This window comes from Haliotis cracherodii, unplaced genomic scaffold (assembly GCF_022045235.1).
Source record: "Haliotis cracherodii isolate W230 unplaced genomic scaffold, xgHalCrac1.p SCAF_23, whole genome shotgun sequence".
Classification (NCBI taxonomy): Eukaryota; Metazoa; Mollusca; class Gastropoda; order Lepetellida; family Haliotidae; genus Haliotis; species Haliotis cracherodii.
Genome location: NW_027266279.1, coordinates 7,946,013 through 7,958,829, shown reverse-complemented (window position 1 = coordinate 7,958,829; position 12,817 = coordinate 7,946,013). Strand labels below are relative to the sequence as shown.

At 42.6% G+C, this 12,817-nt stretch overlaps 1 protein-coding gene across 1 annotated transcript; it reads right to left on the bottom strand.

The window, feature by feature from the left end:
- Positions 1 to 1,416: 1,416 nt before the first annotated feature.
- Positions 1,417 to 12,813, bottom strand: LOC139471535 (ankyrin repeat and KH domain-containing protein mask-like). The gene is made up of 9 exons (XM_071253911.1): positions 12,741 to 12,813; positions 10,554 to 10,630; positions 10,258 to 10,290; positions 9,605 to 10,003; positions 9,414 to 9,506; positions 8,799 to 9,170; positions 5,887 to 6,198; positions 3,165 to 3,248; positions 1,417 to 2,473 (listed from the first exon to the last, which is right to left on the bottom strand). The coding sequence occupies exons 2-9, from the start codon at positions 10,603 to 10,605 to the stop codon at positions 1,461 to 1,463; spliced, it is 2,358 nt and encodes a 785-aa protein (XP_071110012.1). The 5' UTR covers positions 10,606 to 10,630; positions 12,741 to 12,813; the 3' UTR covers positions 1,417 to 1,460.
- Between the last annotated feature and the right edge of the window lie 4 nt (positions 12,814 to 12,817).

The following is a 12,817-nucleotide window of genomic DNA, read 5'->3' as shown; positions in this document are numbered from 1 at the left end:
TTACTGTATCTCAACAGCAGATGACAGAGAGAGAGAGAGAGTCTGACGTTATTTGGATGCTTGTGCTGTTGAGAGAGACTCGTGGGGTGGTCCGAGCATCATGGTGTGGGGTAGAATTGGTCTTGCACAGAGGATCGGCCCTGTGGTCTTCCAGAACATCGGTCCAGGGAGAGGCAATGGTGTCACAGCAGCCCGGTACATTGATCAAGTCTTGAGACAACACGCCATGCCTCATTTGGCACATCGTCGCAACCACGAGTTTCAGCATGATAACGCCCGTGCCCACACTGCGAGAACAACAAGAGACTTCCTCCATCAGAATGGCATCAGAACCATGCAGTGGCCTGCCCTTTAAGTTCCATGAGCACCTGTGGGACGAGATTCCAAGACGGCTGAATGACGTCCGACCAAGGCCGACAACTGCAGGTGAACTGCTTCAGGCATTCCTCAGAGTGTGGGCTCAAGTGCCCATGGCCTTCATCAACCGCCTCATCCATTCCATGTATAGACATTGCACGGCAGTCATCAATGCACATGGCTGACACACGAGATACTGACTTGTGATGCCATTTTCTCAGAGACTAGTGTGGTGTTTCACTTTAATACTGACTGATACTGACTGACTGATGCATGTATGTGTGTGTGTTTGCATGGCTGCTTGAACTAGTCCTGGCTGATGCCAATTTATAGTGCAAGCTCACCATGCCGCAGTTTAACATGAATATCCCACTCAAAAAACAGTATACAGACTCCGAGCACACCAGTTCTTGTTTTAGACCCTTGATGCCGAGCGCCAGACAGGGTAACGACAAGTACCAACTTTTAATGTCTTTTGGTATGATGCGGCCGGGGATCAAACCCAGGACATTCCGCTCTCCGGGCAAACGCTCTACCACTAGACCACAGAAGGGACATAACTGGTTATAACGATTGATGCCAGGAATTCCAGCCTAGTTCGGCAAGGGTGGAAACTGGACTTTTATAGTCAGTTAACACCCTTGCCTCGGGAAGATGGCATTGCGCCGGCCTGTGACCAACTGATATCGGCGGAGAAAATAGCCAGTCGCTTTGGTGTGTGGCCAAGGCCGCTTATCAGTACTTGTGATATCATCAGCAGTATGACGGCACTGTCATTGTACATTTGGCACCATGTTAGCCGGGCGAACCTAGGCTCGGTCTGAGATGTAAACAGTTTGCTGTCTGTTCACCATTAATTATAAACTTATGACATACAATCAACACATAATTATATCTGGAGATGTGGTGTTTACATACCAATCACGGATCATCTATATTTACACTCTGTTAACAATTTAACAATTATCTTACCTGATCATGCTAAGTTCCAAACACAACAAATGACACAATGTCAGAAAATGTTTTACAAGTTTTATTTCACCTAAAAGATTTCACCAAAATCCTGAGATATAAAACACTATGACGTGAACGGCATTCTGACTTCACTGAGCGCCGTGTGACACAAGGAAATCCACCAGCAGCTGACGTCTCACCCAGTCTCTTGCCCTGTCAGCCGCTGTCAACCCAATGTTGTTCCTGGCGTTGATGTCCACCACGTTCAGAAACACAACAAACTTCACAGTCTCCACATCTCCCTCACCAGAGGCCAAGTGTAGGATGTTGTTACCGTCCTTGTCCACCAGTGACACATTGGCTCCTTTACTCACAAGGAACTCCACCACTTCTCTGTTTCTCCAACGTGCTGCACACATCATCGGTGTCCTGCTCACCTCTCCTCTACCGTCAATGTCCACCACATTTAGAGACAGGACATACTTCACAGTCTCTACGTCTCCTCCACAACAGGCGTAGTGAAGGCTGTTGTTACCTCCACTGTCCACCAGTGACACATTGGCTCCTTTACTCACAAGGAGCTCCACCACTTCTCTGTGTCCCCCGTCCGCTGCCTCCATCATGGCTGTCCTTCTCCTCCATCCTCTACCGTCGATGTCCACCACATTCGGAGACAGGACAGACTTCACTGTCTCTACGTCTCCTCCACAACAGGCGTAGTGAAGGCTGTTGTTACCTCCACTGTCCACCAGTGACACATCGGCTCCTTTACTCACAAGGAGCTCCACCACTTCTCTGTGTCCCCCGTCCGCTGCCTCCATCATGGCTGTCCTTCTCCTCCATCCTCTACTGTCGATGTCCACCACATTCGGAGACAGGACAGACTTCACTGTCTCTACGTCTCCTCCACAACAGGCGTAGTGAAGGCTGTTGTTACCACCACCGTCCACCAGTGACACATCGGCTCCTTTACTCACAAGGAGCTCCACCACTTCTCTGTGTCCAGACCATGCTGCCGCCATCACCGGTGTACTGCGCCCCAATCCCACTCGACAGTTGATGTTGACCAGACCAGTAGCCAGGATCAGCCTCACCTCCTCCAGGTCTCCCCTCCCGCTGGCATCATAGAGGCTGTGGTCTGTGCAAGACCGTGATGGGGTCACTGTAACATAAGTGATATGTGTCACGAACATTGATACACCATTTAACACTTCCAACATGGCTGACAACAATATAAGTAAGGGAAATGACACAGATGGTTCATGTTATTGGAATATGTATTTAAGGTGTCAAATCTTCTTTGACTTCCAGTAGTTGCAACATTATTCTGTGTATGACTGGAGAATATAATATATATTTATATATAAATATATATATATATATATATATATATCAAATATAGGGATAATCAGATTACACTGGTATACGTCACGCAATTGGAATCGATGACATGCATCAACTAAGTCGGCGAGCCTGACATGCCAATCCCGATAGACGCCTCTTACAACAAGCACAGTCGCCTTTTACGGGTTGCTGAAGACCTATTCAGACCTATTCTAACCCGGATCTTCACGGGTTGTGAGTGAGTGAGCTGGATTTAACGCCGCTTTTAACAGTATTCAAGTTATATCAGGGCATTATATCTGATACATTTACCACTTCGGTGAAATCCACATGCACGGGTATGGTGCTGACAAACCTAGAAACATAATCGGGGTGAACCAGGATTTGAACCCACAGTCATAGGATTCTGGCTTGCCCAAAGGACGCAACTCTGCACGGCGCGTTAGACGGGTTGTAGAGACTGAATTAAGGATTAGGGTTGAGCTACCACTTTGTGTTCTCCCACCTACCCTGTGAAGCAGACTCTTGTCCTGTCTCTGGGGACAGTGAAATCCCCTCACTGTGGCTTGGATCCTGACACGGATCACTCAAGGCTGAAACAGCGAATAAACTGTTCAGAAAAATATATATAGCACATAAACATTACAGTAAACTACGGTTATAACGAATTTTAGTTCATTATAAGCATATATACAGCATAACTACAGCAATTCTTTGGGAGAAAGAATTTCTTTGTGTATAACGGCATAACAGGACAAGTTATTGCCTTTCGACAAATGTGTTGCCTTTAAAATATTCCCTGATGAATTAAGATTTAATATACTTGTATTACACCTGGGATATGCATATATGCACGTTTTGTGATTACCAAATCACTTAAATTAGATTTAGTTTGCTGTTCATCTTCCCCCACGTGTCTAAATAGAAGAAAACACACACCTCCTGAATCCAATTTCTAAAGTTTGAATTAAGTTTATAACAAGTTGTACACTGCCTTTGTTCTAACTGCTGAGATATATTGCTTCTCTTTGTTAAAATGTTGGAAAGATTGTTATTTTGTTTTGGAACAGAAACACGCAACAGAAACAAACGAGAGACAAAAGAAGGTATACCAGATTTGTTGTTTATGTAATTGAATATTGAAAGAACTATTGTTGAGTCTATGTACATGTCTCCTCTATCTATTCACTGTCAATACTGGAGTGAGTCAATGTACATGTCAGCCCTACCTACTCACTGTCAACACTGGAGTGAGTCTATGTACATGTCACCTCTACCTATTCACTGTCAACACTGGAGTGAGTCTATGTACATGTCACCTCTACCTATTCACTGTCAAAACTGGAGTGAGTCTATGTACATGTCTCCTCTATCTACTCACTGTCAACACTGGAGTGAGTCTATGTACATGTCAGCCCTACCTACTCACTGTCAAAACTGGAGTGAGTCTATGTACATGTCACCTCTATCTACTCACTGTCAACACTGGAGTGAGTCTATGTACATGTCAGCCCTACCTACTCACTGTCAAAACTGGAGTGAGTCTATGTACATGTCTCCTCTATCTACTCACTGTCAACACTGGAGTGAGTCAATGTACATGTCTCCTCTATCTATTCACTGTCAACACTGGATTGAGTCAATGTACATGTCAGCCCTATCTACTCACTGTCAACACTGGAGTGAGTCAAGGTACATGTCTCCTCTATCTATTCACTGTCAACACTGGAGTGAGTCAATGTACATGTCAGCCCTATCTACTCACTGTCAACACTGGAGTGAGTCAATGTACATGTCAGCCCTATCTACTCACTGTCAACACTGGAGTGAGTCAAGGTACATGTCTCCTCTATCTATTCACTGTCAACACTGGAGTGAGTCAATGTACATGTCAGCCCTATCTACTCACTGTCAACACTGGAGTGAGTCAATGTACATGTCAGCCCTATCTACTCACTGTCAACACTGGAGTGAGTCAATGTACTTCTTATCTCATCAGCTCTTCTATTAACAATCTAGAGACAACAAATATGTTCAGATAATGTATACTAACTGTGATCATCACATATTTATTTCAGTGGAGTGAGTCTATGTACATGTCACCTCTACCTATTCACTGTCAACACTGGAGTGAGTCTATGTACATGTCACCTCTACCTATTCACTGTCAACACTGGGGTGAGTCTATGTACATGTCAGCCCTACCTACTCACTGTCAACACTGGAGTGAGTCTATGTACATGTCAGCCCTACCTACTCACTGTCAAAACTGGAGTGAGTCTATGTACATGTCTCCTCTATCTACTCACTGTCAACACTGGAGTGAGTCAATGTACATGTCTCCTCTATCTATTCACTGTCAACACTGGAGTGAGTCAATGTACATGTCAGCCCTATCTACTCACTGTCAACACTGGAGTGAGTCTATGTACATGTCTCCTCTATCTATTCACTGTCAACACTGGATTGAGTCAATGTACATGTCAGCCCTACCTACTCACTGTCAACACTGGAGTGAGTCAATGTACATGTCAGCCCTATCTACTCACTGTCAACACTGGAGTGAGTCAAGGTACATGTCTCCTCTATCTATTCACTGTCAACACTGGATTGAGTCAATGTGCATGTCAGCCCTACCTACTCACTGTCAACACTGGAGTGAGTCAATGTACATGTCAGCCCTATCTACTCACTGTCAACACTGGAGTGAGTCAAGGTACATGTCTCCTCTATCTATTCACTGTCAACACTGGAGTGAGTCAATGTACATGTCAGCCCTATCTACTCACTGTCAACACTGGAGTGAGTCTATGTACATGTCAGCCCTATCTACTCACTGTCAACACTGGAGTGAGTCAATGTACTTCTTATCTCATCAGCTCTTCTTTAACGATCTAGAGACAACAAATATGTTCAGATAATGTATACTAACTGTGATCATCACATATTTATTTCACAACGGATGCACTAAAGTTGTAAACAGAATGCGATAGTGTGTCCAGAAATAAACAATCCGTTTCCCGGCTTCTAAAGACAAATATTGAGGAGTGAGTTTGATTTTACGCTGCTTTTAGCAATCCTCCAGCAATATCTCGATGGGGGACACCAAAAATGGGCTCCACACATTGTACCCATTTCGGGAATCGAACCCGGGTTTTCGGCGTGACGAGCAAATGCTTTCCACTAGGCTACCCGACTGCCCCAAAATGTTATTGGAACCACCATTAGTACCTTTCTTCATCCGTTTGGGATGTGGGTGAGACGTGTCCTCGGCATGCATCCGTTTGGGATGTGAGTCGGATGTGTCCCCAACGTCCGTTTGCTGGGGATGTGGTTGAGAGGCATCCTTGTCCTTCTGGTCATGTGGGTGAGAAGTGTCTTCATCTTCCTTCTGCTGGGAAAGGGAGAGGGAAGAGCCCTTGTCGTCCTTTTCCTGGGTATGTGGGGGAGATGTTTCATCATCGTCCTTCTGTTGGCGATGTGAGCGAGGCGCGTCCTCCTCACCCTTATGTCCAGGATTCACCGTCCTTCCAGGCCATGTTTCTGTGAACAAATGATGAAAAGGAAAATCATATAATGAAGATGAGATCTGTTCCATGTGTCAGTGACAACACAATCTAAAAACAGGATATGGAGGTCACTTTGGAATATTTGGAAACGAAGAAGTTAACAAAGCTGCCAAATCAGGTGTCACCTTGAACACGGTTACCTCCAACCCAAGTGACTGTAGTTGCTAATATTACATTGTAGTGTCCCCGAACTTGTCGGTTATCCCTATAGTACATAAGGAAAAAAGAAGTAACTCTGACACTACGTTAGGAGAGAAGTAACTTCATCACTACGTAAAGAGAGAAGTAATTTTGTCACTACATAAGGAGAGAAGTATCTCCGACACTACGTAAGTAGAGAAGTATCTCTGACACTACGTAAGGAGAGAAGTATCTCCGACACTACTTAAGGAGAGAAGTAACTCCGACACTACGTAAGTAGAGAAGTATCTCTGACACTACGTAAGGAGAGAAGTATCTCCGACACTACTTAAGGAGAGAAGTAACTCTGACACTACTTAAGGAGAGAAGTATCTCCGACACTACGTAAGGAGAGAAGTAACTCTGACACTACTTAAGGAGAGAAGTATCTCCGACACTACGTAAGGAGAGAAGTAACTCTGACACTACGTAAGGAGAGAAGTATCTCCGACACGACGTAAGGAGAGAAGTATCTCCGACACTACTTAAGGAGAAAAGTATCTCTGACACTACGTAAGGAGAGAAGTATCTCCGACACGACGTAAGGAGAGAAGTATCTCCGACACTACTTAAGGAGAAAAGTATCTCTGACACTACGTAAGGAGAGAAGTATCTCCGACACAATGTAAGGAGAGAAGTATCTCCGACACTACTTAAGGAGAAAAGTAACTTCGTGGTAGTTCATAAAATAGGATGAACACAGCCTATGTTCGGAGAGGAGTAACTCCCACACTACGTAAGGAGAGAAGTATCTCTGACACTACATGAGGAGACAAGTATCTCTGACACTACATGAGGAGACAAGTATCTCTGACACTACATGAGGAGACAAGTATCTATGACACTACATGAGGAGACAAGTATCTCTGACACTACATGAGGAGACAAGTATCTCTGACACTACATGAGGAGACAAGTATCTCTGACACTACGTAAGGAGAAAAGTAACTGTGAGACTACATAAGGAGACAAGTATCTCTGACACTACTTGAGGAGACAAGTATCTCTGACACTACATGAGGAGACAAGTATCTCTGACACTATGTAAGGAGAAAAGTAACTGTGAGACTACATAAGGAGACAAGTATCTCTGACACTACTTGAGGAGACAAGTATCTCTGACACTACATGAGGAGACAAGTATCTCTGACACTACGTAAGGAGAAAAGTAACTGTGAGACTACATAAGGAGAGAAGTATCTCTGACACTACATAAGGAGACAAGTATCTCTGACACTACATGAGGAGACAAGTATCTCTGACACTACATGAGGAGACAAGTATCTCTGACACTACATGAGGAGACAAGTATCTCTGACACTACATGAGGAGACAAGTATCTCTGACACTACATGAGGAGACAAGTATCTCTGACACTACATGAGGAGACAAGTATCTCTGACACTACGTAAGGAGAAAAGTAACTGTGAGACTACATAAGGAGAGAAGTATCTCTGACACTACATAAGGAGAGAAGTATCTCTGACACTACATGAGGAGACAAGTATCTCTGACACTACATGAGGAGACAAGTATCTCTGACACTACATGAGGAGACAAGTATCTCTGACACTACTTAAGGAGAAAAGTAACTGTGAGACTACATAAGGAGAGAAGTATCTCAATGGTACATCATAAAATAGGATGAACACAGCCGTGAAATCCACGTAACACAGGCACCCTCAACTCCGTAGGAAAACCATTGCCTGGGTGTGAGGATCACCACATCACTATACAGTGATGGTTATATAGACTACAGCTGCTGGGTCATAGACTTCTCTGTGAAAAAAAGGTGGATTTATTAATTGAAATAGCTACTCGCGAGGAAGAAGTATGGAAATATAAATTATCATGTAGAACTGACCTATCTCAATATTCTAAAATTCATACAACACTTAATCCTCATGTGTGTTACAGCATTGTAATGTTATATCCAGAATTGAGAGAAGAAATACAGTATGTAATATTGGGATTTTGTATCGCGATTAGATATTTGTACAGCTACAGCTGGAAAACAAAACATGTCAGTCAGACTTAATTTCAAGAAAAACAAATTGCAACAATGTAATTTTTCTGACAAGCAATTTCCTCTTTTTTTTCAACAGTCATATAGCTGGAATATTGCTATAACAGAATATTTTAGGAGACGTATGTGGTGTTGAGGTCAAAGTTTACAAAAATGCTGCCTGTGTACATGTACATGAGTGAGTGAGTGAGTGCGTAAGGTTTTACGCCGCTTTTAGCAATATTCCAGCAATATCACGGCGGAGGACACCAGAAATGGGCTTCACACATTGTACCCATGTCGAGAATCGAACCCGGGTCTTCGACGTGACGAGCGAACGCTTTAACCACTAGGCTATATACATGAACATGTACATGAACAATTATTACCTGCTGTCTGTATTGTCTGCTCCTCAGACACACATAGCTCCCGCAACTCCACCTCTATCCTGATGTCCTTAATTGATGGGTCCAATTTCTGCACGAAGTCAAGGAAGACCTCCTTGACCCTCTTGTGCTTAACAATCATATCAATTGCATCTTCTCTGGTTGTATGTGCGAAGGAAAATATCAGACTTCTCCGAGCCACCCTCCTTAGTGTAGCACAACAGAACTCTCTGATACTACTGCCCAACTGTCCGCATGCCTCCCTGAGGACTTGAGAGATATGTCTGTTGGGTAGAGGTAAGCAGTGCCAGATTGTTTCCTGCTTGCCATCGTCATAGCTGACGTAGAAGACATCTCCACCAACATGTATATTCCCTAAAAATTATATTGATAGAAAGGGTAATAAAAATACACATAATCTGCCAAAAATGACTCAATACGATGTAAAAATATTTGCAAAGATCTCGACCGATATTTATATTCCCTGAAATTTAAATTAATAGGAAGGGAAATACATAAATACATATTAACACACAAACTACGCAGTACAAATGTGCAAATAACCACACGATAAGAAGGAACATGTCTATAAAGATTTTGGGAGGGGTCTTATTGTACCTTGATGCATTTCATGGATGTTCTGTATACTGGATACATTGGAATGTATTGCTGTGCTATCACCATCCATTCCAGTAATGATTTGACCACACTCTGGAAAAATATGACGTTCATGAAGACATATATACCCAAACAATTTATTAATGCATTTTTCACATTTATTGATGAGACATGACAAGACAGTACATTACCTTTCTGCTGTTTCTGTTGCTTTGCTGTTCTCTTTGACTCCCGAATGACAGCTTCCATTCTGATGTCTTTCACTTGTGAGCTGATCTCTTGAAGAAATAGCAAAATGGCGTTTTTTATTTCCGGAAGTCTAGCCGCCTGTTTAATTGCTTCAAACTCTGTGTCATGTCCAAAGACAAATATCAAACTTCCACTGTGAATGCTGGTCAGATGCTCACCGCGAGACTCCAGTTTCTCCTTCAACTTACTCAACTGTGGACGAAGCTTGGGGTTATCTAGAAACAGGCCTCTGTAGTGATGGTCCGGAGTGGGAATACAGGTCCAGGATGTCTCATGAGGCCATGACTGGCAGTTTGTGAACTCGACTCTCAGAACACGTGAATCAGTTACATATAGAATGACTGAAACATATGGAGCATGAACATGTTAATCTGTTGAGATTCCTAAAGGCTCCGAAGAGTACAGTTTCTTTCCTTCAGTGATAAATTGGTTTACATGCGCTCTGGAACAACATAGAACATTTAAAACCATAAATGACGTTAGCAGAATTGCATGATGTGTTGGTCATATAGCCCGTAGACTGATACAGATATGTACAGATAATTCCTTTGTATGAGCGATTAACAGAAACACAGAATATCAGCTGTACACTCACGGTTATGAGCAAGCATGTGTACTGGGACTTCACCTTGAAAACAACAACAATATTTCACATGTACCAGGCAGGAACAAGATATAACCCTTCTTATTTGGTTGGTTGAGGTTAAACAAATGAAAATCAGGTACACATACAAAGCTGACACTGCTTAAATAACGGCAAAATTATCAAAATAATGCTTCTTGTCTCTTCTTCAAAATAGTTCATAACGTGGACCATCACGGACAAACTAATCTATAACTATTTGTTTTAATTGATCTATTCAAAACAACGTTGGATGTGTTTAGATTTACCTGATGATTCAGAAGAGGACAGCATCTCCTCAGGTGTTGATGACTCCGCCATCTCTCTGACAGTGTTTCTCTTCTTCCTAAATATGGAAAAAATGCAGTTACAATAACCTGATTACAAGCATTAATGTGATTTCAGGTCTTCAACACAATTGTGAGCCTTTTGAAACTTACACTGAAAAGGGACTTGAAGCACAGAACATACACGAAGTGCATAAATTGAAATGTGTCAACAATAATACCGATGAATATCATTTTTTAATTTGAAGTTTACACGATATACGGCTTTTCCATTGGACGAGAGGGCAGTTGAAATTACGTAAACACTGACGGACTACTTCCACATTCCTGAGGAAACCCCCGGGAATTCCCTAGCACGAAAACATGCAAAATTTCTGATTATTTAGAACCTTTATTCTTGGTCTCAGCTTTTCAGTATACATTGGGAAATGTCAGAGAGCGTGACTGCATTATTGTTCACGAATATCCTCGCTACGGGCCATCCTAATGATCAAACGAAGAAATGCACATCTAAACTATCGTAGTATCGACTCGATCCGTGCCTTACAAGCTCCGACGTTCATACAGTTTGGCCCTCACTCTATGAAAGTTCATACTCATATGAACTCACACAAAGTGAAAGTCAATTCTTACGTATCTAAGTCTGTCCCACGTTTACATCTGCATATTTTGTCTGACTACTCCTCAGAAACTGATTATATGTATATTTGCCCACTGTTTGGCTGGTGAATTAAGGTCGTCAGAGCCTTGACTGCATTTGGTCAGAAAGATATGTCACAGTTGATTATACTTGATCATTCTTTGAAACTAATGAGAGCCGAGAGATGTCAATATGAACAAATATATTCAATGCTTGATCAACTATCGGTGTGCAGAAAATCTAGCCCCAGTGTCTTTTAATATCAACACTCGTTGATAAAAGTATAAAATTCTGACAGAGGTGATATTGTATTTTTTTACCCAAAATCTTTTTATGAACATAATAAGTTTGTAAACAGAAATAACCCTTGTCACGAATGTAAAAAGTACAGCCAACCAGCTTTGGTAGTAGAGAGGTTTGTGGTTCTGGTGTCATGGTAATCGATGACGTCACAACTGCCTGCAAAGCATTGTGATACAATTTCACAAATCAGGTGTGGATGCAAGTTTTGATAATAAATCTATAGATGACTTAAATATGTCATCGATATTGATGAAAACACCCTCCTTCAATAGGTCACCTTCTCCCTCTCCCAACATCACTGTTACACTGCCACCTGCTGGGACACTGCATTAACTGCCTCACACAGGGGAGGTAATGCCTGTCACTCTACAGCAACACACAACACTGCCATGTGCTGGGACACTGCATCAACAGCCTCACACAGGGGAGGTAACGCCTGTCACTCTACAGCAACACACAACACTGCCATGTGCTGGGACACTGCATCAACAGCCTCACACAGGGGAGGTAACGCCTGTCACTCTACAGCAACACACAACACTGCCATGTGCTGGGACACTGCATCAACAGCCTCACTCAGGGGAGGTAACGCCTGTCACTCTCCAGCAACACGCAACACTGCAACGCAACCAAATGTTTTCTGATAGACTTCTGTATTTACGTTATATTTTGTTTTTAAAATAATAAGGCATTCAACAGTTATTACCTGTACGTGTGTGCACAGTTTGGCCTCAGAGCAGCAACAAATCGATAAGTGGTTCCTGTGGATTAACACCGGCACTACCAAGAAATTGATCATCGTCAGTCCAGACAAAAATGACGAATTTAAACCTAAACCTTCAGTCATATTTTCATTTTAATAGTATTTTTCAGAAACAGACTATAACTAGAAATAGAAAAAAAATATAACCCGATCCTGGTCTCGGGACCAAATCTGTAATAGCTTATAATAATATCTAAATTATTATTATAAAGGGCCCCAGTGACAGTAGAACTATAAACATAGTTGACAAAAAGTCGGATGTTTAACTGCAGTGCTTTGCGCTGTGTTCTCTTCTCCATGTACAGTATTCTGGTTCTATGAGGCTCCTGACCGGGTTACCAATTCTAACTACAGATAAAGCACAAAGCGCGAAGTTGGATTTAAAGTATAGATCTATTTAACAAAAAAGCAAAAACCACCCTGCTACCTTAAATCCCGAACGTAAAGGGTCTCTAAAACAAACCTATTCAATAGCCCTTTGACGCGGGGGCCGTGTACGTGTACCTTACCAGATACAGGAGAGCGAGGACTGACGATTCT